The 26,207-nt window shown below is 39.8% G+C and overlaps 6 protein-coding genes across 9 annotated transcripts; 5 read left to right on the forward strand and 1 right to left on the reverse strand.

Annotated features, from left to right (window-relative positions):
* Positions 1–738: 738 nt before the first annotated feature.
* On the forward strand, positions 739–1,777 carry LOC108854733 (classical arabinogalactan protein 6-like). Its single transcript, XM_018628368.2, has one exon. The coding sequence runs from the start codon at positions 824–826 to the stop codon at positions 1,547–1,549; it is 726 nt and encodes a 241-aa protein (XP_018483870.2). The 5' UTR covers positions 739–823; the 3' UTR covers positions 1,550–1,777.
* Positions 1,778–2,421: 644 nt separating this feature from the next.
* LOC108853734 (uncharacterized) lies at positions 2,422–2,907 on the forward strand. The gene has a single exon (XM_018627168.2). It carries the CDS (start codon positions 2,533–2,535, stop codon positions 2,905–2,907), a length of 375 nt encoding a protein of 124 aa, XP_018482670.2. The 5' UTR covers positions 2,422–2,532.
* A 426-nt stretch (positions 2,908–3,333) lies between these two features.
* Positions 3,334–12,359, forward strand: LOC130511539 (uncharacterized). 4 transcript variants are annotated; one of them, XM_057008645.1, is made up of 10 exons: positions 3,334–3,403; positions 3,529–3,610; positions 3,708–3,947; positions 4,378–4,436; positions 4,996–6,917; positions 7,001–10,492; positions 10,617–10,698; positions 10,796–11,034; positions 11,465–11,523; positions 12,085–12,359. In XM_057008645.1, exons 5-9 carry the CDS (start codon positions 5,516–5,518, stop codon positions 11,479–11,481), a joined length of 5,232 nt encoding a protein of 1,743 aa, XP_056864625.1. In that variant the 5' UTR covers positions 3,334–3,403; positions 3,529–3,610; positions 3,708–3,947; positions 4,378–4,436; positions 4,996–5,515; the 3' UTR covers positions 11,482–11,523; positions 12,085–12,359. The 4 variants fall into 4 exon arrangements, with proteins under 4 accessions (XP_056864625.1, XP_056864624.1, XP_056864626.1 ...); XM_057008644.1 differs by having other exon boundaries at positions 11,465–12,359; XM_057008646.1 differs by having other exon boundaries at positions 5,516–6,917; positions 11,465–12,359.
* Positions 12,360–12,402: 43 nt separating this feature from the next.
* On the reverse strand, positions 12,403–15,879 carry LOC108851738 (putative pectate lyase 11). Its single transcript, XM_057008648.1, has 5 exons — positions 15,671–15,879; positions 14,647–15,089; positions 14,249–14,549; positions 13,168–13,306; positions 12,403–12,782 (listed from the first exon to the last, which is right to left on the reverse strand). Exons 1-5 carry the CDS (start codon positions 15,802–15,804, stop codon positions 12,561–12,563), a joined length of 1,239 nt encoding a protein of 412 aa, XP_056864628.1. The 5' UTR covers positions 15,805–15,879; the 3' UTR covers positions 12,403–12,560.
* A 2,118-nt stretch (positions 15,880–17,997) lies between these two features.
* On the forward strand, positions 17,998–21,325 carry LOC108848586 (uncharacterized membrane protein At3g27390). Its single transcript, XM_018621981.2, has 7 exons — positions 17,998–18,200; positions 18,493–18,660; positions 18,948–19,056; positions 19,139–19,997; positions 20,233–20,428; positions 20,521–20,770; positions 20,848–21,325. Exons 2-7 carry the CDS (start codon positions 18,567–18,569, stop codon positions 21,113–21,115), a joined length of 1,776 nt encoding a protein of 591 aa, XP_018477483.2. The 5' UTR covers positions 17,998–18,200; positions 18,493–18,566; the 3' UTR covers positions 21,116–21,325.
* A 3,582-nt stretch (positions 21,326–24,907) lies between these two features.
* Positions 24,908–26,180, forward strand: LOC108829599 (succinate dehydrogenase [ubiquinone] iron-sulfur subunit 1, mitochondrial). The gene is made up of 2 exons (XM_018603228.2): positions 24,908–25,664; positions 25,783–26,180. The coding sequence occupies exons 1-2, from the start codon at positions 24,997–24,999 to the stop codon at positions 25,946–25,948; spliced, it is 834 nt and encodes a 277-aa protein (XP_018458730.1). The 5' UTR covers positions 24,908–24,996; the 3' UTR covers positions 25,949–26,180.
* The last annotated feature ends 27 nt before the right edge of the window (positions 26,181–26,207 follow it).

The following is a 26,207-nucleotide window of genomic DNA, read 5'->3' on the forward strand; positions in this document are numbered from 1 at the left end:
ATTATAGCAAAATTTATAAATAAAAGAAAAAAACATATTGCGAAGGAGGTTATCTATTTGATTACTTCATATTGTTATTTGGTTATACGTAACTCGAAACTATTAGTAAGTAATAAATATTAATAACAAAATAAAATGTATTAAACATATCACTATTGAATAAGAGAAATAAAAATAATATTATAGAGTTAAACATATATAATATTAAAATGGAAATTATATAATTAAAACATTTGTAATAATATCAAAAACATTTATAAAATGGAAAAATATCTGCATAGATGTACATTTTAAAATTTAGTATATCTTTTAAACAGAGTAATCTTTCAAATAGTCTTTTTAAAAATTTGTCACAAAAAGAGGTTTTTAATAAAATGACCAAAAGAAATCTCATTAATCCAAAAATAATCTAACACATCTTTATTTAAAAAATAAAATATACATGATTAAACTGAACTTATATAGTTACTACAAAACCAATCTCACTACATTCGTAATAAGTGTTCTCACATCTTTATTGTCTTCTCAAAGTTGAAAATTACCATCACCACATGTTCTCTCTTTTACTAACAAAAGATGAAACCATTAAAATTTTAAGACAATTTCCGATGGACCCGGTCAACTGTAACTACGGTCAAAATTGCAAAATTCCTTATAAATATAAAACTTACTCCTTCCCTAATTTCTCCAAATCACTATTTTCTTCCCTTTAGTATTTTTTTCACCGTTACCATAAAAACCACTCAAGAAACGCAAAAAAAAACAATAAGCAATTAAATCAATTAGTTACCGCAGTTAAAAAACGAAAACCATCACATTCACAATGACCCTTCGCCTCCTATCTCTCGTCGTCGCCGCCTTGGCCATTACCGCCGTATTCGCTGCCGATCCTCCGGCACCAGCAGAAGCGCCAAAAGCTAACGGCAACCAAACGGAAGCGCCTAAAGCTAACGGCAACCAAAACGGAGCGCCAAAAACTAACGGCAACCAAACGGAAGCGCCGAAAGCTAACGGCAACCAAAACGGAGCGCCTAAAGCTAACGAAAACCAAAACGGAGCGCCGAAAGCCAACGGCGACAAAACCTCAACATCTCCTTCTCCCGCCGCCGCAGCATCGCCAAAATCAACCCCTGCACCACCGCCAAAAACAACCGCCGCACCACCGCCAAAAACAACCGCCGCGTCACCGCAAAAATCAACCGCCTCGGCCCCAACCTCGCCGCCTACAGCCTCTTCTCCGACCAACGCCAAGAAGAACTCAACCGTCACTCCAAGCTCTTCTCCATCTTCAGGTGGTGGCGGAACTCCGGCTTCAAGTCCCGACTCAAGCTCCGGCGATAGCTCCGAAGGTCCCACCAGCTCATCTGACTCACCCTCCGCCTCGTCTCCACCGTCTCCTACGCCAGACATGTCTCCGACGTCGTCCTCTGATGAAGGACCCGCTAGTGAAGGCCCCGAAGCGTCAGCTCCGACGGATAGAGCCTCATCGCTCAAGATCTCTGTCTGCGGATCCGTTCTCGCCGCCGTTGCATGGTTCTTGTTCATATAATTATGAAAAAGGGTTACTCTTGGATATTACATTTAAGACACTATTATACGTTTAATATTAATTTTGGCATAGTTTTAAAAGGTAACTGCACTCCGGTTCGATTTTTAACACGTTATAAAAATCATGCATAGTACGGAGGTTAGGGTTTGATGTTGTAATAAATGTTTAGTGTGTGTTATTTATGATTAATATGATCATGTAATCTTAGTCGTTATAATAACCATTACATTCTTGTGGTTAAAAGGGTCTTACATTATTATTATTTTTTGGTCAAAACAAGAGTCTTATATTATATTTTGTAATTTACATTGATTTTTTATTTGCTAGTACATCTTCTAGTACTGACAACAATGCGGAAGATCCATGATATAACAATTTACACGAGATCTTAAAATAGGGTTAGAAGTTAGAACTAGAACTACACACTACCATAAATATAAAGAGAACCATATAATATACTTCGACACCAAAAAGCTAGTTAGCAGAAAAAAAAACACCAAAAAGCTAAAATTAATTAGCTTGTGAAATATACTTCAACACCAAAAAGTTAAAAATTATATACTTTTACTGTATATATACTATACATACATGAAGCTCATAAAGACGTTTGATGTACAAATGGGTTTGTTGTTTAAAATTATCAAATAAATCCATATAAAACAAACAATTAGTTAGAATTACCTTAACAATACTCGAAAATAGTTAAACCAAAATGTATATATAAAGAAAAAAGTAGCTCATGTACTCACATGGGGGTTAAAACCGCAACCGTAAATAGTAAGCCACCTATTAATAAACACTAAACCAAACAAGTTTAAATTCTCAATCTCCATTTCCCTTTCTCTTCAATTCTTCTTGAAGAGTTCAATCGATCTGCTCTGTGACCCTCACATAAAATCACTTTATACACGATCCAAACAAAAGGGGTGACATTCAATCAAAGAGACCAGGAGAACCAAATCAAGACGCAAATATATATTACCATGACGAGTCGTTTTTTTCTCGTCTTCCTTGTGGTAATCTCGACCATCGCTAATGGAACGTTAGCAGCAGATGCTGAAAAACCTCAACCTGTAGACAACAAATCATCACCAGCAGACAACTCTACAAAGAGCTCGATAGATAGTCTTGGTCCGGCTCAAGATTATCCTGATTATGAAATCCCTGTAGAACTTGCACCGGACGGTATCGAGGCGGTGGCTGATTACGCGCCCATTAGCCCCAACGGAGGACTTGCACAACCCGAAGCAGAAGTAGATGTTAGAGCCTCGCAGTCTAGCTCCGCCTCTAGATCTTCTTCAACAGTTTGGACCGTTGTTGTTGCTGTGGCGGGAGGGGCCAGATTGTTTTTCTTTTGAAACAGAGGAGATCAAATGATGTCTTTGGATTGACCCTATATATAGAGTGCCAACGTGGGATGTTTCTGTATTTGTGTAACGTACGTGGAGATTGATTGTGTGTTGTGTTTCTGATGTTATTAATTCGATTAAGTCAATTACGACGGATTTTTTCTTAAATACGATTAAAAAAATTAGTTGATAGCTTACCCAGTACCCAGCCATCTAGAGAGGAGTTGGGTAAAAAACATCAACGAGGAAAATAAAACTTAACTAAGATTTTATGGCCGTCTGATCGGAAGAGATGATAGGATTAGTTCCAAAGCCTCATGGTAACAAATAAACCAAAATTTGAAATGGTTTTATATAGCTTTAAAATTATAAATATAGAAATCATCCCTCCAAATGTCTAGAGACATAGCAGACGCATTACACATGTAACATTACTGTAATGACCCAAACCCAAGCCCACTATCTCAAACCCGCACAGGCCCAAGCCCACTCGAAATTACCCAAGGTAAATTCTATAAAAGGCCACTCCACTTTGGTTTCTTCACCATTTGCAACAAGAGAGAAAAAAAAAAAAAAGATTAAGAGGTTGAGAGAGAGAGTGAGCTAAAGGGGAGTGTGATCAAATTTCAGGAGGAGGGTCGCCGGAGCTCGTCACCGGAGTAAACGTGCGCAGTGATCACGTCCAGATTACCACCACCGACCATCACCCTAGGTAACCACCGCAAAACCACCATGCATTTAGTTTCATTTCGGCCGTTTTAGTAAAACACCCATAACTTCCTAACCGCTGAGTATTTCGTGCATGCAAGACCACCATCGCGTTCCTCTCGACGAGACGAATCCATAGCCACCGAAATCGTCGCAATCGGAGCTCAGACGAAGCCGTACGCGCCTCCGGAAGATCAGCCCGCGCGCGCGCGTGAAACGCACGCTCCGCCGCCTCCGCCGCCCGTCCGCCGGAGCAGCCGCGCCCGGCCGCCGTCAGTTCGCCGCCGGGAATCCGCCGCCGCGTCGCCGCCGCACCGCCGCCGCCGCCGGTGACTTTTCCGGTAAGCCACCGTCCCTCCGCCGTCGCCGCCGGTGACTGGCGCCGGTGACTCGCCGGCGACTCGCCAACTCGGCCGAGTCGACTCGGTGAGTCAACTCGGTGACTCGGTCAACCGGTTGGTTTGACTGGTTTAAATTAATTGCGAATCGGTTAGGGTAAACCGGTTGGTTAAAATTAATTAGATTTCGGTTAGGGTAAACCGGTCGATTTAATTAATTAATTAATTTAATTTCGGTTAAGGTTAAACCGGACGGTCCAATTGAAATCGATTTAGGTTAGACAAAACCGGCCGGTTATCTCAAATTGATTTCTGGTCAAGGTTTGACCGGGTTGACCTTTGACCAGCGGGTTGACTTTTCCGTAGACCTTGACCAGACCCGTTTTCACCCGTTCGAAGGGCGTTCTGACCCGAAATTTCGCCCTGATTTCAGATTTGGAGTCTATTTGAGCATCTGGAGTTCGTAGATACCACTTCTCTACATTTTCTAAGGTGAGGGCTCTTTCCGAACTTCTCGTACCCGACTTAGGATTTCGAATAAATATAATTTATTTTTAATATGTTCCGTCTGCGTGAAATCGAGTCTGTCATTGCTTGTTTAGTTTAGGTTGATTGCTTAAACCGGAACTAGGGTGTTAGATGGTTCAACTTGATTGCCTCACTTAATGCATTTTCTTAGTTAGAACTTTTTATGACGGATACAGAGACGTAATTCTGTATGCCGGATTGTGTGGCGGTTACGGCCAGCTATAGTCGACCGGCTGGTCCGTAACCTGGAAGTGTCGATAAAACGTCTAAGGGCGGTGTCCGAGCACTATCTCGAGTGGAGTATATTTATTTTTTTGTTTGCCCTTTAGGGGGCGGCGAGTGCGCGGCTCGCTAGGACCATTGTTTGATGTTTGGGTACTTTAGGTACCGTGATTGTACGTATTAAGATTAAATTATTTTTATCCGTAATGCTATGTCTATGTCCATGAATTTCGGGATTAGCATCCCATACCTCACTGAGCGACTCCCCTGTTGCTCACCCCTCCCTTCTTTCCCCTTTCAGGTGAGACCACCGAGCAGGAGTGATTCTACTAGACGGATGCTTTTGAGTGCTTTTGGGCTTTTGGGCTTTTATCACTTCTACCGCTATCTACTTTTAGGCCTTCGGGCTTTTATCTATCGTTTATGTTATTTCGTATTTTCAGACTTACGGATTTATGTCGTTATCTATGTTTCGGATGTTATCTTTATTTACGGATTTGACCTTATGATATTGTGATGACGTGGATGTTGACTTTGGAATATTATATATGGAGATTATTATTATTATTATTATGATATTTTATTATTATCGGATTTTCGAGAGTGACGGGTGTCACAGTTTTTGGTATCAGAGCCGTGTTCCGTCCCGGTTCTGTCCCGGGATGGCGATTTTTGGAGACTCGGTTTTTATTCGGTTTTAATCGGTTTTAAAATATTTTTGGGGTTTGGGTATTTTCAAAAATAAAAACCAATAGCACCTCTCCGTTCAGTACACTCCTTTAAATTTTCCGCAGAAGTTAACAGATTTGTCTTCCTTTCAGATGCCGCCGAGGAGAGCTACTCGTGCCCAGATCGCCAGAGATGCTAGAGAGGCACAGGATGAGCATGTTCAGCCCGCCGTTCCTCAGGTTGACCAGGAGGCTATGAGACAGATGGTTCAGGATGCTGCTAGACAGGCTGCTCAGGAGGCAGTTCAGCAGATTGCTCAGGAGACAGCCAGGCAAGCCGCTCAAGAGGCTGCCCGAGTAGCTGCACAGGAGGTTGCTCGTCAGTTGGCTGCAGCTCAGCAAGGTCCTCAGGTTCAGATGCAGCAGGGTCCGCAGATTCAGGTTCAGCAGGCTCCACCAGTTCAGGTTCAGCAGGCTCCACCAGTTCAGGCTCAGCAGGATGATCAGATTCCCGATCAGCAGGCTCCTCTTCCTCAGATCCCAGTGCAGCGTGTTCCAGCTCAGCAGTTTGCTCAGGGTGTTCAGGATCTACCGCCACCACCACCGCGACCCCAGGTTCGCCAGGCTTATGATGAGACATTCTACAGATTGACGCGCCATATGAGAGACATGGATATGGAGCATTTTAGCGGGACAATAGATCCCATAGCAGCGCACGATTGGAAGTTAGCGCTTAAGCGGAAGTTGGAGATTATTGAGTGTCCACCGGAGTTGTCTCTCAGATTGACTATGCAGTACTTGCGTGGAGATGCTCTTGTTTGGTGGGAAGGAATTCGATTGGATCATGATGGACTCGAGAGACTTACTTTTGAAGATTTCATCCGGGAGTTTGATAGGAAGTACTTTCCGGAAGAGGCTATGGATAAGCAGAAGAGTGATTTTGATCATATAAGCCAGGGGGAGATGTCAGTAAGAGAATATGAGCGGAGGTTTAACCAACTTCGCAGATTTGCTGGAGGTGGTATTACAGAAAAAGATTTGATCAGGAGGTTTTTAAAGGGGATGCGAGTGGATATTCGCAACAGATGTCGTGTTGTTACTTACCAGAGATTGGGAGATTTGGTGGAGAAAGCCGCTGAGCAGGAAGAAGGTTTAGCAGAAGAGAAGAAGCTTACTAGAGCTGCTCAGATTAAGTTTGGGAAAGCTCCGGAGTCCCAGAGGAGAGCAGGAGACCACTCGGGATCACCGAGATGTCCTCGTTGCCACCGCAGTCATAGTGGGCAGTGTTTGAGGTGCCTTGTTTGCGGTAAGCCAGGACACATTGCGAGGTTTTGTCGGGTTAAGCCATTGGATGCGCCACCAGTCGGACAGATTACCGCGCCAACAGCACCAGTAGCGGCAAACCAGTTTTGTTTTGGCTGTAACCAGTCGGGTCATTTCGTCAGAGATTGTCCCAGGAGGGGCAATGCAGCGCTTCCACCACCACCGAAGCGCCTAGCCATCGCCCCACGTGTGTTTACGGTTGGAGATGCCCAGGGAGCCGAGCCAATAGCGGGTATGCTTCTTATTCAGACTTGTTGTGTTTTCAGTACTTTGGTTTTGTGGTTATCATTTGTAGTTAGTAAAAATCTCGTGTAGGATTGGTTTCGGTTGGAGGTGAGCCAGCTCACACCTTATTCGATTCGGGAGCTTCTCACAGTTTTGTGAGTCCGCGTTTGGTCAAGTCGTGGTCATTCCGAGGTGTCTTCGAACCGAGGGCTAAGCAGATTCAGACTGCCGGCACAGAGAGATTAGGAACGATCGGAGTTCATCGTGATGTACCAGTTATGCTTGGAGGAGTTGACTTGCTTGGAGATTTGACGGAGATGGAGATGAGTTTCTACGACGTCATACTTGGGATGGATTGGTTGACGAGACATCGAGTTGTATTAGATTGCCCGGAAGCAAGAGTTAGTATTCCAAGAGCAGAGGGAAAGATTACATTTGAGGGAGCCCAGACATATCAAGGGGTTTCTATCGTCTCCATGTTGCGTGCAGAGGATTTACTAGACAAAGGAGCTGAGGGATTTTTGGCCACCATTTCGATGGTTAATGATGGTGATCAGCAGGAGCTGCATGATATTCCAGTAGTTGCTGAGTATGCAGATGTTTTTGAGGCCTTAAAGGGGCCACCGCCAGCTAGAAGTGACGTCCTTACGATCGAGGTGGAACCAGGGACAGCACCAGTTTCACGAGCTCCTTACCGTTTAGCTCCAGCAGAGATGGCTGAGTTGAAGAAGCAGTTGGAGGAATTATCAGGTAAGGGTCTTATCAGGCCGAGTACTTCACCGTGGGGAGCACCAGTATTGTTTGTGAAGAAGAAGGATGGGAGTCTCAGGCTTTGTATCGACTACAGAGGGTTGAACAAAGTTACCATCAAGAATAAGTATCCACTTCCGCGTATCGATGAGTTGTTAGATCAGTTGCAGGGAGCTTCATGGTTTTCTAAGATCGACTTAGCGTCAGGATACCATCAGATTGCCATAGCTGAGGGTGATGTGCGGAAGACGGCTTTCCGTACACGCTATGGACACTATGAGTTCGTTGTGATGCCATTTGGGTTGACGAACGCACCGGCAGCATTCATGAAGCTAATGAATGATGTGTTCCGCGAGCATTTGGATAAGTGTGTGATCGTTTTCATCGACGATATCTTGGTTTATTCTCGGAGTAGAGAAGAGCATGCTGAGCACTTACGGATTGTGTTGGGGAAGCTCAGAGAGCATCAGTTGTTTGCTAAGTTGAGTAAGTGCAGCTTCTGGCAGAGGAAGATTGGATTTTTGGGTCATGTGGTTTCAGAAGCGGGAGTTTCTGTAGATCCGGAAAAGATTAAAGCTATTTCAGAGTGGCCGACACCTAAGAGTGCGACAGAGATCCGCAGTTTTCTTGGTTTAGCAGGGTACTACAGGAATTTTGTCAAGGGTTTTTCTAGCATTGCAAAGCCAATGACAAAGTTAACAGGCAAGGACGTCAAGTTTGAATGGACAGATGAGTGCTCGGAGAGTTTTGCTGAGTTGAAGCGACATCTGACACAGACGCCAGTTTTGGCACTCCCGAGGCCAGGGTTTCCATACGAGGTTTACACCGATGCATCAGGTACTGGATTGGGATGTGTATTGATGCAGGAGGGTAAAGTCATTGCTTATGCATCACGACAGTTGAGGCCTCACGAGGCTAATTATCCTACGCACGATTTGGAGTTAGCGGCCGTTGTCTTTGCATTGAAGATTTGGAGATCATATTTGTATGGAGAGAAGGTGAAGATTCTCACAGATCACAAGAGTCTGAAGTACATCTTTACTCAGACGGACTTGAACTTAAGGCAACGCAGATGGATGGAATTGTTAGCAGACTATAATTTGGAGATCACTTATCATCCGGGGAAAGCCAATCAGGTGGCAGATGCTTTGAGTAGGCGCAGAAGTGATGTTTCAGGAACCAGAGAGGTTCAGGAGTTTACTGGGATGCTAGCTAGTCTCAGATTGTGTGCCACTTCTGTAGACGGAGAGACAGTTGGTCTCGAGGCCGTGGAGCATGCAGATTTGCTATGGAGGATACGCAAAGCTCAGGAGGCAGATGAGGCTTTGCGTAAGCAGATTGAGATCGAGAGTGTTGGATATCATACAGCATCGAGTGGGATGTTCATGTACCGGAACCGGATTTGTGTGCCCAGTGATGAGCTGTTAAGAAAGGAGATCTTACGGCAAGCACACCACTCGCGTTTCTCTATTCATCCGGGGAATACTAAGATGTACAGAGACTTGAAGCGTTATTATCATTGGCCGGGTATGAAAAAGGATGTTGCTACATTTGTATCGCAGTGTCAGACTTGTCAGTTGGTGAAGGCTGAGCACCAGGTTCCTAGCGGGTTATTGCAAAACCTGCCGTTGCCGGAGTGGAAATGGGACATGGTGACTATGGATTTTGTATTGGGGTTACCGACTACTTCCGGAGGGAAGAATTCCATTTGGGTAATTGTGGATAGATTGACCAAGTCAGCCCATTTCTTAGCGGTTAAGAAGAACGATGGAGCGAGTCAATTGGCGCAGATTTACATCGATGAGATTGTGAGATTGCACGGAGTTCCTGTCAGCATTGTATCGGATCGAGACGTGAAGTTTACGTCCATATTTTGGGGAGCCTTTCAGAAGGCACTTGGGACGAAGGTCCATATGAGCACAGCTTACCACCCGCAGACCGACGGTCAGTCTGAGAGGACTATTCAGACTTTAGAGGATATGTTGAGAGCTTGCGTTCTAGATTGGGGAGGAAGTTGGGCAAAGTATCTACCTTTAGCGGAATTTGCCTACAACAACAATTATCACTCGAGCATTAAGATGGCACCGTATGAGGCTCTTTACGGTAGACCTTGTCGCACTCCACTTTGTTGGACAGAAGTTGGGGAGCGACGTGAGATAGAACCAGCAATGGTTCAAGAGACGGTAGAGCAGGTAGAGATGCTCAAGAGACGGCTTAAAGAAGCCCATGACCGCCAGAAGAGTTATGCAGATAAGCGGCGAAAAGATTTGGAGTTCCAGGTTGGCGACCTGGTATACCTGAAAATGAGAACGTTTCAGGGAGGATCTAAGACTCGGAAGCTAAAGAAGCTTAAACCGAGATACATGGGACCATTTCTTATTTTGGAGCGGATTGGAGCAGTTGCATATCGATTGAAGTTATCAGCGGAGTTATCAGATTTTCATGACGTGTTTCATGTTTCCGTTTTGAGGAAAGTCGTTAGAGAGCCAGAGCTCATTTTGCAGCAGCCACCAAGTGATCTTGGCAAAGATTTATGTGCACCGTGTACGCCAGTGGAGATTTTGGATCGCCAAATGAAAACAGATAAGGGTATGATGACCATGTTGGTCAAGGTTCGTTGGGAGAGAGACGGGATCCAGGAGGAGACTTGGGAGCCCGAGCTACAAATGAGGATTGACTATCCAGAGTTGTTTCATGATGTTATTGGACAGTCCGTCGGTGACTCGAATTCGGGGACGAATTCCGTGTTAGTGGGGGAGAATTGTAATGACCCAAACCCAAGCCCACTATCTCAAACCCGCACAGGCCCAAGCCCACTCGAAATTACCCAAGGTAAATTCTATAAAAGGCCACTCCACTTTGTTTTCTTCACCATTTGCAACAAGAGAGAAAAAAAAAAAAAGATTAAGAGGTTGAGAGAGAGAGTGAGCTAAAGGGGAGTGTGATCAAATTTCAGGAGGAGGGTCGCCGGAGCTCGTCACCGGAGTAAACGTGCGCAGTGATCACGTCCAGTTTACCACCACCGACCATCACCCTAGGTAACCACCGCAAAACCACCATGCATTTAGTTTCATTTCGGCCGTTTTAGTAAAACACCCATAACTTCCTAACCGCTGAGTATTTCGTGCATGCAAGACCACCATCGCGTTCCTCTCGACGAGACGAATCCATAGCCACCGAAATCGTCGCAATCGGAGCTCAGACGAAGCCGTACGCGCCTCCGGAAGATCAGCCCGCGCGCGCGCGTGAAACGCACGCTCCGCCGCCTCCGCCGCCCGTCCGCCGAGCAGCCGCGCCCGGCCGCCGTCAGTTCGCCGCCGGGAATCCGCCGCCGCGTCGCCGCCGCACCGCCGCCGCCGCCGGTGACTTTTCCGGTAAGCCACCGTCCCTCCGCCGTCGCCGCCGGTGACTGGCGCCGGTGACTCGCCGGCGACTCGCCAACTCGGCCGAGTCGACTCGGTGAGTCAACTCGGTGACTCGGTCAACCGGTTGGTTTGACTGGTTTAAATTAATTGCGAATCGGTTAGGGTAAACCGGTTGGTTAAAATTAATTAGATTTCGGTTAGGGTAAACCGGTCGATTTAATTAATTAATTAATTTAATTTCGGTTAAGGTTAAACCGGACGGTCCAATTGAAATCGATTTAGGTTAGACAAAACCGGCCGGTTATCTCAAATTGATTTCTGGTCAAGGTTTGACCGGGTTGACCTTTGACCAGCGGGTTGACTTTTCCGTAGACTTTGACCAGACCCGTTTTCACCCGTTCGAAGGGCGTTCTGACCCGAAATTTCGCCCTGATTTCAGATTTGGAGTCTATTTGAGCATCTGGAGTTCATAGATACCACTTCTCTACATTTTCTAAGGTGAGGGCTCTTTCCGAACTTCTCGTACCCGACTTAGGATTTCGAATAAATATAATTTATTTTTAATATGTTCCGTCTGCGTGAAATCGAGTCTGTCATTGCTTGTTTAGTTTAGGTTGATTGCTTAAACCGGAACTAGGGTGTTAGATGGTTCAACTTGATTGCCTCACTTAATGCATTTTCTTAGTTAGAACTTTTTATGACGGATACAGAGACGTAATTCTGTATGCCGGATTGTGTGGCGGTTACGGCCAGCTATAGTCGACCGGCTGGTCCGTAACCTGGAAGTGTCGATAAAACGTCTAAGGGCGGTGTCCGAGCACTATCTCGAGTGGAGTATATTTATTTTTTTTGTTTGCCCTTTAGGGGGCGGCGAGTGCGCGGCTCGCTAGGACCATTGTTTGATGTTTGGGTACTTTAGGTACCGTGATTGTACGTATTAAGATTAAATTATTTTTTATCCGTAATGCTATGTCTATGTCCATGAATTTCGGGATTAGCATCCCATACCTCACTGAGCGACTCCCCTGTTGCTCACCCCTCCCTTCTTTCCCCTTTCAGGTGAGACCACCGAGCAGGAGTGATTCTACTAGACGGATGCTTTTGAGTGCTTTTGGGCTTTTGGGCTTTTATCACTTCTACCGCTATCTACTTTTAGGCCTTCGGGCTTTTATCTATCGTTTATGTTATTTCGTATTTTCAGACTTACGGATTTATGTCGTTATCTATGTTTCGGATGTTATCTTTATTTACGGATTTGACCTTATGATATTGTGATGACGTGGATGTTGACTTTGGAATATTATATATGGAGATTATTATTATTATTATTATGATATTTTATTATTATCGGATTTTCGAGAGTGACGGGTGTCACAATTACATTGAAAATCTTAAAACAAAAACAAAAACAAAACCAAACAAGAAAAACAAAAGTCTCTTACCATTCATTGAGCATACGAACCATTGCATAAACAATGATCCTTTAATATCTTTTTGTCTCTTAACGATACCATTAGCATGGTAAAACTGAATAATCAACAGCGACGACCGCGCCGACAACTTAGTGTTCCTGCTGTCGTCGTGATGGAACCCACAAGCGATGATGGCCTAGCACTTAGGCTCGAAGCTCTTGCATATGTCGATGAAGCTCCGGCACCTGACTGCCGGAAATATGCTCCGTTTAACAACATATCCCCTTCCGATCTCCAGTTCCAACCTCTCCATTCGCTTTCGGGTGCATCTTCATGTTTTGTAACCTAATTATTAAAACATTAAAATAAACACAAGTATACATCTTTTGTGCTTGAAAGATCTACAATGTCCTATTGTCCTGTACCATAGATCATATATCAATGAAGTTGATGTATTAGCTAGGAAGGCTAGAAGTGCAATGCAAAACTATATTGTAAAATGGTTATTTTAACCAATAAATGAAAACGTTGACAAAGAAAAACACAAGTATACACAAAAAAAAATTATTAAAAAAATATTTTTGCATCACTTATTTATATATTTTCATTAAGCTAATGCTCGGGTCAAATGTCACATATTAAATTTGATTATTTATCAATAAAAATGTTACATGTTAAATATTCTAAATTAATAAAATTAAATAATTATGAAAATATCTCAACAGCGTACCTCTTTATTAAATCGGGTGTTAGGAGCGAGAAATCTATTGCCTTGACTGAATATCGTTGGAGAAGCACTTCCACCGATGGCATACATTTCCCAGTGTGTATAATCATTGTTCACCACATGGAAATATCCATGCCTGCATCTGTTTATCATTAGGAAAACACTAAATATTAGTAACATTTTCAGCTAAATACTTTCCGTTTGTATTTTAAAAATAAATTCTTGTATCGATTTTAGTTAACATTTCACCACGCATCTCCGTCGATCCAATGCACATATTCTCAAAACGTCAATAACAACGTTTCCTAAGTATAGCTAAATACACACTCAATTATACATATTGGCATAAAACCAATTAGAACATCTCCATCTATGATAATTGCAAAGAACTTTATCAAATAAAATAATTATGAAAATTATAATGACAAATGTTCAAGGAATGTTCATGGATTTCTGAGAAAAAAAATCATTGGAGAATCACTTTTCACTTACTTTCTTCTTTAAAAAATTATAAATATGTTAGCCTTATTTTATATATTCTCAATATGTAGAGATGTTTAGAGTCACTAGCCATCAGATGTTAGAGCATGAGCATTGGTGAAACTTGCACAAATCCCTTAATTAGGGAAGTTCCTTAAGCTTTTTTTTTATTCGGAAATAGTATAAAGAACATCTCTTATATAAGGGATCTTCTCTATTCTTTTTCTTGATCCTTGTGTTTCGGTGGTCCCCCCGCTTAAGAGATGCTTTAAGGGACCACTGATGCTCATGCTTTTAGATATATACAAAATTACAAATCAATATTGTTTATAACTAATGGTTGAAACTTGTTTTTATGTATATCACACATTTCCTTTCATATCTCATCTATTGAAAGTAATATTCTATATAGTCATGTGATAGATAGGTAGTGTGGTTTAAATGTCCCATTCTCCTTGTTGACTTTTGGCATACTGTATAAAGTCAAAACTTTCAGATGCAAACTCTTTTTGCGCGTGATTCGTACCTCTCGCACGCAAGCTTCTATATATCTTTGGGACTATGTGTGTGTGTGCGATAAAGGGTAAAACTATAAATTGCTTACCGTGGCATCCTTTGAACGAGCCCTTCTCCGAAATGGTTAAACGCAATGGTGACTTGCATGTTTTTGTCCTGTGTATAGCTATCGCTGTGTCCTAAAAGCATGACCTTGTCATGGTGCGTCATGTAGTTGTTCGATATGGTTATAGCCGTCGAACCATGAATGGCGTCTATGAGACCATCATTGCAGTTCGACAAAGAGCAATGGTCGATCCACACATGTTTCCCTCCAAATATCGCCACTGCATCTCCATCTGACGGGATCCACCACCCGGTGTGACGTGGGCCATCTCTTATCATGCCACCTATAAACAAAACATATATAAGCATGCTCTATATATAAGTTTTGGTTCTATCTATATAAAGCATTTACTAACAAAAACTGGTCCAAATTTCTCTCACCTGATCCTGGTTTGCAGTCATGAATGTTAACGCCATGTATGATGATGTTAGTTGCATAGTGGATTTTAATGCAAGGTCCACCGGTTATGTGAACACTTGAGCCTCTACCATCAATTGTCTTGAAAGATGTGATGATAAGTTCTTTCTTGAGCCTAATGACCATATCTCTCTTGAAAATGATCCATAATGGCTCTTCTTGCGTTACCGCATGTCTTAGTGTTCCCGGTCTGGGGTTTACTGGATCATCGTTGGCCGCATCTATGACCACGTAAATTCGGCCATCGCGGCCTCCGATAGCGTTTTTACCAAACCCTATAGCACAATCGGCTAGCCGTTGGCGGTTTATCTCCCAATTTGGATCGCAACGCCAACAGTCATCAATAGGATTACCGGTTCTACAGGATAGATAGGCCAGGCTCCTCCTTGACGCATTGAATACACTTCTACAGACATATATAAAAAATACATAAGTCGATCCATTTAAATGTGAACATATTAGATATGGTCGTTGTGGAAATAGTGTCGGCTACAATTGGCAAGTAGTTAAAACACTAGACACTAGCTAGCTAGCTAGGGAAACCCATTATATAAAAAATAGCTAGGTAGCTAGATATATAGTTCTGTTAAATGCGAAGGACCTTTTCTCCTTAATGGTTTTATTGATTTTAGGTGAGTCGAATGAAAATGCAGATATAGAATGTCTAGTTTGCAGAAGGTTGACAGAAATCCTTTTAATGGGAATGTGACATGAATTAAGTTTAGTTTTTCAGTAAAGGTTTTTAACTTTTAAATATTAGTTTTCAAAAATCTGTGTTTATTGGGATATGAAAAAAAATCTGTAAATGTGAGTAAACCATTAACAACTGAAAGAAAAAAAAAACAAATGAAAGAAGTTTATGAAATTGAATTAACTGCTTCATTATACATATAAACGATTCTATGACAGATACATTTTGTATTTGCAAAGCAACATTCTCATATCAAGTTTGAATTGATCCTGTTTAATTTGAATGTGCTTACGTACCTATTAACCTCGTCAACTACTAGATTAGGATCTTGAGTATGCAGCAACGAACTTGAAGAGAATGCAATCGTGTTGCCGAGTGATAGGAGACATATAAAAGTGTAAACAAAAGGATTAGTAGAATACCAAACCATTATTCCAAACAGAAGAAACAAAAGGAGTATTATAAAAGAGAGAAGTTTATGTGTTTGTGTTGAAACTTGTTATTGTTGGGAAGTATATAAAGATGAAGAAAGTTCCGGGAGTGGAGGCGTGATTTATTTTAAACTGTAAACACATATTAATATGGTTATTTAGTTAAAATTAACTATGGGACCTACTTTATCGTAATTTCAGGTGAGGATATAACTAAACGGTTAATGTTGTGAAACCGTTAATTATAGTCGTCAAAAGTAGTTGCAAAAGGTCAACCTTTTTGACCTTGCTAACGATACCGTCTTGCAGCTTTTTTTCTGAGCTTCCTCCTCGCATTCCATTCAAAGAAATAAAACTACTGCTTCGTTTTTGTGTGTTTAAAGTTTAAGCGAAATGATTCTTTGTAAAAGTTAAACCTAATAACCGGTAACTTGAGCATGGTGGTCAAAAGTAACTGCTTAAAAGTCAACAATTTTGACATTTACTACCGCTGTCTTACATTAACCCTAAATTCAAAGAACAATTTGTTTATGACATCATATGTGTTGTGTGATGATAGTGCTCTTACCAAATAAAATGGGACTGTTGATTTTATGATTTATATTAAACCTTGAATTCAAGATGGGCCCTAATTCAAAGCCTTGATAAAACGATATGTATTAGAAATCTTCACCCTCGTAGAGTCTATGTATGCTCCAATACTTATGTAAGCCCAATAATAGCTTCATATATATATATTGGCCCAATAAGAGCTTCGTATCATAAAGAAGACAGATTTGCAAGTTACCGAGAATACAGGTTTGAGTGGTACAAAAAAAAAACTGATTCGAACATCATACTAAACTTGCATAACCTCAAGAAAATAACTAAAAAGCGGATTTGCAAGTTAAAACTTATATCCTTATTAATTATTACTGCAAATTTATGTTTATATATGTGATCGAGTTCTACTGAGACACTTTTGTTTCAGTATTCAATTATAACATCAGGTTTGATGTAGCACTGCTTAAAGATAGCATCAAATCATGTAAAACAATGAAATGCTCAATCATAGTGGAAGTTTTTGTTTCTTTGCCATTTAATCATCAAATATGAAGTTTAAAAACATGAATGCATGGTGGATGGCAAAACAAGAAATCCCACAGCAGAATTTGGCTGGACAACCCAAGAGACAGGGCATACAGCTACCTGTAACTGTAATAGAACTTCATGCCTTTTGTAAAAATTAAAATAGTCTGCCATTATGTATTTTTATAAGTATTAATATTATAAAATACCATTTATTCCTCATTACAAAGTGACAAAAGGAAGAATTGCTTGAAAACGAATCATACTTTGGCCCCATAAAAATAATCAACTAGTGTGCAATCATTAAACTGCCAATTAGTTTAACAAGAAAATGCCAGTTGTGTACTTCTGTTTAAAGTTTAACGGAGCATCTATTTTGCTTTGAACATAAATCGCGCCTATCCTGTTTTTGAATTATAATCACGTAATCTGCTTAACAAAGCAATTTCTAAGAAAATGGAGGAAAACCTTACAAATAAGAAAATTGATATTTTACTAATGGTCTTTCTTCTCTGTTACCACACTAAATCATTTATAATTTATCATATTTTGTAAACAATAGCCTGGCATATATTAATAAAACACATATAAATAAATTATATATTTTGTCTATGCATACAGACATAATCATCATATGAAAAATTTATTAATATATTATTTGATAATGTATGTATAACTTATCTTCTAACTATATACATATATTCATTATATAGGTGTTATGTTAATTAAATAATATATTATATTAAACTATTTATTAAAATATTAATGATCTTAACTATTCTAACTTTTAACATAGAAATTTAGAAAGTAAACTTTTTTTTTGGAAATAATAGTATATAGATAGATGACTGAAAGATTGTGTGAATATTTTTTGAAAAATTTATGCTATTTTAAAATTATCTGCGAAAGAACTTATTTTATTGTAGTTTTGTCACATATTTGACTATTTCAAATATTTTTTTGGGTTCTAAATTAAAAGACTCTTTCAAATATGGCCAGAATATTATGTTATTTCGGAATAAAAACCTTAAAAAAATCCAGTCGGACAAAAAGTAGCCGCCACCGCAGTTAATACAAATCTATCCGCTGTTATAAAAGCAATAAAGTGATGTTTTTTAACTGCAAAGTTCAGCATTTTCATGGCTGTCTCCTTCCATCTTATTTTCTTTGACCTCTATAAGCGCCCAGTAAGCTATCTATCTGTAAGTTTAGATATTCGTTTTATTGCGTTACGCTCAAGCATCCACCAAAACCAAAAAATATATATTAATTAGAGCAGATAAGTCGGAAAAAAACATCTTCGTTGCTTCTTCTTCGGACAAAAGAGGTCAGTTCTATGGTTCAACGTGTTTAGTTTTAATATTATTTCGGGTGTTAATCGAGAAGAGAAACGATTTTTTAACCGCAAATCACTGAAACCCATGTGAGACTTTTGAAGCTGTATCAGAGAGAAAAGATAGTTAATTTTGTTTGTTTATGGTTATTATAAGAGACTGTGTTACAGAGAGAAAGCTTCAATAATGATTCAAGAAATTATTGCTTTTTTTTGTTCTCTCCAGCTCTTTGTTTACCTACTTTGAGCTCAATTGAGCCATTTTCTCTGCTTATATACATTTCAGGAAGGCGTTGACTAATTCTCCAGATGTGCTCTGGTTAAAGTTGGTGGTTTTAGTCTCTAAAAGATTCAATTCAGATGGAGCCTCCAAAAGGATTTCGAGCTTCTTTGTTGCAATTCTTTATATTCCTTCCCTATTTCATTGGATTGCTGTTTCTGGGTGTTATCAAAGGTATGGTTTTGAGGGTTTAAACATTGCCTTCTCTGTCTCTTATTGTATTGTTCTTCAAGTCCGATTTTCAATTTATTCAGACAGATCTTACGAGACTTATTTCTGATAAGTACATAACTCACCAAATTAATGATTTGACTTTCTTTGTATGGATGTTGACTTTTAGTTGGCTTAGTTTGACTTTTCTTCATGCTGTAACTATTATTGTCTAGCCTCAAAATATTAATTTTTCAATATTGTGAAATGGTTTTTTCTGATCTGAAAGACTCTTTCTTTGTCGCTTGTAGGTATCGTTTTGTGTCCACTCGTATGCCTCGTTGTGACAATAGGCAACTCTGCAGTCATACTAAGTCTTTTGCCCGTTCACATCGTTTGGACTTTCTATTCAATAGTGAGGTATCTAACTAACTAACTCCTTTTACTGTTACTCCTTTCTCTCGGTGTTAAAAGACTTATCGTCTGATTCCTTTTTTTTCAGAGCCAAACAAATAGGACAGATCTTGAAGTTCTTTCTATGCTTATGTTTCCCTGCCGCCATCATTCTCTGGCTAGTTCTTGGTATTTTAGCAAGTCTTCTTGGAGGAGCTTTATACGGTTTCCTCTCCCCTATATTCGCCACCTTTGACGCCGTTGGAGAGGGCAAGCCTTACCCTTTTTTCCATTGCTTTTACGATGGAACTTGGAGCACCCTCAAGCGGAGCTTCACCGTCGTCCGCGACTTCAAAGACGTGTGCTTCCACTCCTACTTCTCGCTAATGGATGAGCTTAGAACATGTTGCCCTGATCAGAAACATTATGAGATAAGGCTGCTTCAACTTCCAGGGGCTATGATAGTTTCGGCTCTCGGGATTCTTGTTGATCTACCGGTGATCACACTCGTAGCCATATGCAAAAGCCCTTACATGCTCTTCAAAGGATGGCACCGTTTGTTTCAAGATCTCATCGGACGCGAAGGTCCTTTCTTGGAGACGATGTGTGTCCCCATCGCGGGGCTAGTGATCTTGCTCTGGCCCTTGGCTGTCGTGGGCGCGGTTCTTGGTTCAGTGGTCTCTAGTATCTTCCTCGGTGCTTATGCAGGAGTAGTCTCGTATCAAGAATCGTCTTTTTACTATGGACTATGCTTTGTTGTTGCCGCTGTGTCCATCTACGACGAGTATAGCACAGATATACTTGACATGCCTGAAGGATCTTGCTTCCCAAGGCCTAAGTATCGAGAAAAAGAAACCGAATCAACGGCTTTTTCGGGTCCTATACCAAGATTAGGCTCTCTCAAGAACACAGCTTCAACAAGAGATGGATCAGTTAAAGTCCCTATGATTGATATTAAGCCTCTCGACGTAAGCAAACGCTTATTACATCCACTGTTCAAATCAATGTTCTGAAAATCGTTAGGTAGTAGTTAGACTTTTATAGGGAATTATTGATTAAGCGGGTAAATAGACCTATTAACGTCTAGGTTATTTCTTTTTAAAAATATTTTGTTTGGCCTACGTGGCGATTTTTAGAACACTGGTTGATATCTTAAAGACTGTGTCATTTGACTTTATTGTCTGTTGAAATGTTGCTTTGCAGCTCTTGGATGATCTATTTGTGGAATGTAGGAAGTTTGGTGAAGCTTTGGCGAGTAAAGGGCTAATAAACTCGAAAGATATCGAAGAGGCCAGGTCTAGTAAAGGCAGCCAAGTGATCAGCGTTGGCTTACCAGCTTATGCACTTCTTTACGAGATTCTACGCTCTGTCAAAGCCAATACTACCGGCTTGTTACTCAGTAAACTTTCAATCTTTTCTTTTTGTTCTCTCTTGGTTCCACTTCTGATTATGAAGTTTTCTTACATCTTCATTTGTCTGTAATTGTGTTAGGTGACGGTGTAACAGAACTAACTACCAAGAACCGACCAAAGGATGCTTTCTTTGATTGGTTTCTGCATCCGTTTTTGATACTAAAGGAGCAGATGAAAGCTACAAACTTGTCTGAGGATGAAGAAGAGTATCTCGGGAGATTGGTGTTGCTTTATGGAGACTCAGAGAGGCTCAAGAACTCGTATGCTGATTCTGCTTCCCCTACTCTCACAGAGCGTAAAAGAGCTGAGCTTGACGCCTTTGCTCGCAGGTAAAGAAACCGTCTAAAAAAAGGTTTTATTTATTTATTAGTTAGAAAATGGTTTCATGTCTGTGTGTGTTTGTTAGGATTAATGGGCTAACGAAAACAGTATCAAGGTATCCAACCTTCCGTAGACATTTTGTGTGTTTAGTGAAGAAACTATCAGAGGACTTGGACCTGAAGGATGGCGGCTCGGCAAAGGAGGAAGGGTCTATAACGGAAGCGCCTGCTCCTGCTAAAATATTTTCTAGGATGTTCAGTAAGAGTCAAAGATCGTTCAGAAGAAAAGGGAGTATCAATGGATCCGATCAAGAAACACGGAAGGGTGTTTCAAGAAGTGTACATATCGTTTAATCATGCATGGGATATGTGGTGGTGGATGTTTGGAAACGTAAGGTCTTTTACTCTTTGTTCGACAAAAAAATGGTTGTTACTTGTAAAGATTGTTCAGACAGATTGTTTTGATTTGTAGAAGAGTGTTTGTTTTCGGACAAGAAACTGGAACTTTAGTGCACTGGTAGAACTACAAATGCATCAATAAAAACATCACTGATTTGTTAAATATTTGTATGTGTGCAATATCTCTTTTTTTTGTACTACACTTGGTAATGTCTAATGTCTAACCAGATGACATGGTTTGCTCCACTATCAATCAACCATGTTTTTTCTTCAAACTTTGTTTCACATCGTATGATGTTTCTTTTTTTTTTTGCTGGACTACATCATATGATATATGCAATGCAAGATCAAGACAAGTCAAGTCACCAAGAACTCTTATTTTCCTCTTCTTGGCTTTTCACAAAAAGAGCTAGTCAAAAACATACTCATTGTTTGTTCTCATATGAGTTTTTGTTTCCTTGTCCTTGACATCACAAGCTATCATCATAATTTTCATACATGAGTCTATCTACAAAATTTAATTAAAAAGATAGAAAAGAAGGATAATAAAATAGTATCTTTTCTTTAAACAGTTCTTCAGTAATTTTAATAAAATGCAAAACCATTCATGTCCTCTTATTTTTGCATTTTAGATTTTGCATAATACTATGCTTCTCCTCAATGCTATTAATCTTGTAATAACACTTCCGCATAAGATTCTTTAACTTCATTCAATCATTTGTAACACGATTTGTAACACTATGAGAATGGCGAGCATAAAACATTGGGTTACAAGGTAAAGGCTCGGGATATTTTGAATGAGTGCATCATCTGAAACTATCTGCAATTTTGCAATCAACCATTTGTAAGTGACAGCTGGTACTTACTTATCTCCTGAACAGTGACAACTATTCGTCAATACCGCATCTCTGACATCTTTCCAAAGATGTGCACAAACTCAACCAAACAAACCCACACTGACTTATTCAAGTCCAGACTGTGGAATTCTTCTTCTTCTTGTGCATTTCTTAGCCAAGCCATTTTTCTTCTTGTAAATTTCTCAGCCAATCAGCCCTATGATCACACAAAGTAGCAACATATATAGTTTGAAGTTTTTATTTAAACATCAAAACATTTTGACGTCTGCCTCTTCTTTGGCCAGGCTTGATCTCTACTTTAGGTTGGAACTTGAATCGCCACAACACTGACACTTTTCCCTTTTTGTTGCACACCCTCTGCATTCTCTTCATAGGCATTGTATTTAAACATTTGGCAGAGATTCACCAGATTACATTAAACGATTATAGAATCCTCATCATCGACGTTAGCCAGAATTTAATCAAAAGAGAAAATTTCATAAAATATAAAAATCGCATCCAATAACACTTTTTAAAAAATATATATATAAAATAAGAATTTTTACTTTTATTTTCCGAAAAGCTCTAAAATTTCTTCTAAAACTTAATTTTGAACAGACCATTAACAGTAATATTTTTTCGTCATATCGCCATTAAGAATAACATTTTTAAAAAAATTAAACTATTTAATTTTGATATGTTCGAAATAATGATATGTTGATATGTTAGAAACAGTGGCAATTTCTGACATATATATAATAGTGGTTTTTGACGCTACCACCATTAGAGCTTTTATATGATTTTTTAAAAAATATTTCTTTTTATTTGTTTTTGTGAAATTATATTTAAAAACTGAAATTTTTTTAAATTTTAAGTTCTTTTTAAAAAAAATAGATTTAAAATTTTCTGAAATTTTCATAATTTTTTTTGTGTTTCCTATTTTATTTCTTATTAATTGCTTTTATTAGTTAAAAAATATGTAAAATAAAAACTAACATATCATTTTATTTATAGGTCAACATGTCACATATTCGACTTGATAAACAAAAAAGTCATGTTGAACGTTTAACTGATACAAAAGCTAATTTAAAGTTTTAATATACTAATTAAATAACTTCAAAGTTTAAAGAGTAAGCGAATACTTTTTTTGTTGAAACATTAGTGAGTGCCTTTAATGAAATTTAAAACTATCGTTACATACCAAGTTTTGTCTTACTGGAATCTTATCTCCAATGCGAATACAATGTATAACTCTAATATAAGATCTTAGATTACATTTAGCACCAAGAAACTTAAGATTCCCAACTCAAACATTTACTCTAAGCTACTACTACTCTTATAGTTATAGACTTCCTATTACAATGAGTGTGGTATATAATCTTCACTTGCTCTCACTGTTCCTTTTTTCACATTTCTCACCTCATTTCCGGTGTATAGACATCAACAATTCCTGAAGAACCACAACAAGTGGCCAAAATCATTGTCGTTATAGTAATGGCTTTCCATTGAATTCAAGGCATTTGCATCTACCTTGTTGAATCATTGCTTAACCAATGCAATCGTCATTCTTTATTCAGTGGCTGTAAGATTATTTAGATAGTAACGTCCAATAGTGAAAAGGTCACTAATTGAATCTTATTAGTTATCCTCCAAGATATTGGATGTTTAAGCACATCAGATGCAGTAGAACTGCACAGTGAAGATAAAATACATTAGAGATTGGAATTGTTAAAAAGATTCTGAATCAAACAAGAAAATGTTGTTACCGTAATTTAGGATTAGAGTCCAGCAAACCGCTAATGATTTTCTTAGTGATGAGAAAATGATTTATTTACTACAAATTTGGTAGGTTCTTAGTAATTTCTCACAATTATTCTCATTTCCAAAAAGATGAAAACCACCAACGAATTAATAAAAGAGGATATATCCAATGCTGAACATATCTATTGCATAGGGAACTGATTGATTGACTGGTCGTCAACCTAAATTACCAACTTAAAGTACTAGAATCTGAAAAGGTTTGAAATTCTTTTAAAAGCATAATACAACAAAATATTTGGATGAAGGAACAATTCTCAACATGAAATAGCTATGGGAAATGAAATTAATAAGGTTGAAGCCACACGTACATATACACAAAACTAGAAATATGGTTAACAAAATAAACTAATAAAAATAACTAAAAATGTGAAAGGAAAAAATGGTAAAAGGTAAAATGACCATTATTATATAAATAGACATCTATTTTTTGTTATGGTTAGTTTCTTAATTTCTGTATTTATCATAGTCATTAGCCTAGTTTTCTATAATCCGCAATTGTTCCTGTATCTCTTTTTTACTATTGCGAATGTTTCCTGTCTAACCAAATAACTTGTTGCTTCACTATCACTTAACTATGTTTTTTCTTCAAAACTTTATTCAACGTTATATGATGTTTTCTTCTCCACATCATATGCTATTGCAATGCAAGATCAAGACAAATCACTGAAAAATACACTTATGAATGTCTCATGTCATATAGTACTAGTAGTCTTATGAGGTAATTGCACTCTTGGCCTGAAAAGTACTTATAAAAAAAACTACACAAAGTGTTCCTCTTTTCTAACCAAACGGAACGCACTTCTGCTTCCCCGTGCTCCTCCTTTTCATTCATCCAATGAGCATAAGCCACGTCCTAGATAACACCTTCCTCGAGACAAGCACGCGCTTCTGAAAATATCCAGTGGGGAGCTCGCCACGATCAACCTAAGTCGGTATCCAAAATAAACGGTCACAACGTCTCCAAGAGTTACTTCTCCAAACGATCTACGGCTCTTCTACGTAGACGAAGCTAAGCCTCACATCTACAAAATGTACACACGTAGGTAATCCCGTGCAACGTCAATTATAAATTTAATATCGTGCCAAAAAAAAAAAAATCAATTTTCAGACATAATCAATCTTCATCGTTTAACTCGCTTCCGTCTCCCACCACTGTCTCTCTCACCGCGGAAAAAAAAAATGTCGTCCGGTTTAATCGGAAGATTGGTTAGAACCAAACCGTCGCGATTAGCCACATCATCGGCGAGGCTAATCCCATCGCGATTCTGCACGTCATCCGCAACCGAACCGGAACCATCGAAACCATCGAAGTTCAAGACGTTCCAGATCTACCGATGGAACCCCGACAACCCTAGCAAGCCCGAGCTCCAAGACTACAAGATCGATCTCAAGGACTGCGGCCCCATGGTCCTGGACGCTCTCATCAAGATCAAAAACGAGATGGATCCCTCCCTCACGTTCCGCCGCTCGTGCCGAGAAGGGATCTGCGGGTCGTGCGCGATGAACATCGACGGGTGCAACGGGCTCGCGTGTCTGACGAAGATCGAAGGAGGCGACGGGGCCAAGGAGACGACGATCACTCCGCTGCCTCATATGTTCGTGATCAAGGATCTGGTGGTGGACATGACTAATTTTTATAATCAGTACAAGAGTATCGAGCCGTGGCTGAAGAGGAAGAGCCCGGCGGCTGAGCCTGGGAAGGAGATTCTGCAGAGTAAGAAGGATAGGGCTAAGCTTGATGGGATGTATGAGTGTATCTTGTGTGCTTGTTGTAGCACTTCTTGTCCTAGTTACTGGTGGAACCCTGAGTCTTACCTTGGCCCTGCCGCTTTGCTACACGCCAACAGGTATGTGAATATAAGTATATAGATGGTTGGGAGGATTTGTAGTATATGTATTTGTTGTTAGCTGGGTTGTATCCGTTTATGTGGTTGTTAGATGAAGTTTTGAACTTTCGATGTGTAGGTGGATAAGCGATAGTCGTGATGAGTACACTAAGGAAAGGCTTGAGGCAATTGACGATGAGTTCAAGCTTTACCGTTGCCATACGATCTTGAACTGTGCTCGTGCTTGTCCTAAGGGTTTGAACCCGGGAAAACAGATCGCGCACATCAAGCAACTTCAGCGTTGATGTGTATTTGTCGTGGTCTAAACAGTTTACCGTTTAAAAGCTAATAAGTCTACTTCACAAAGTCTTTGATTTTGGATTCATTTCTTGTATTGTTGTTGCCGAATATTAGCAACCTGTGGAAAAACTCTGTTGGCTAGAGTCTTGCCAAGTAGATGAGCTTTGTGATTGTATCTTGCTGGAAAACTCGACTCTTTTTTAAGTAATAATAAAACTGCAGAAAACTTAAATTTCATCTACTTATCATCTACTCTTTTGTGTT

Source organism: Raphanus sativus, chromosome 4 (genome assembly GCF_000801105.2).
Source record: "Raphanus sativus cultivar WK10039 chromosome 4, ASM80110v3, whole genome shotgun sequence".
NCBI lineage: Eukaryota > Viridiplantae > Streptophyta > Magnoliopsida > Brassicales > Brassicaceae > Raphanus > Raphanus sativus.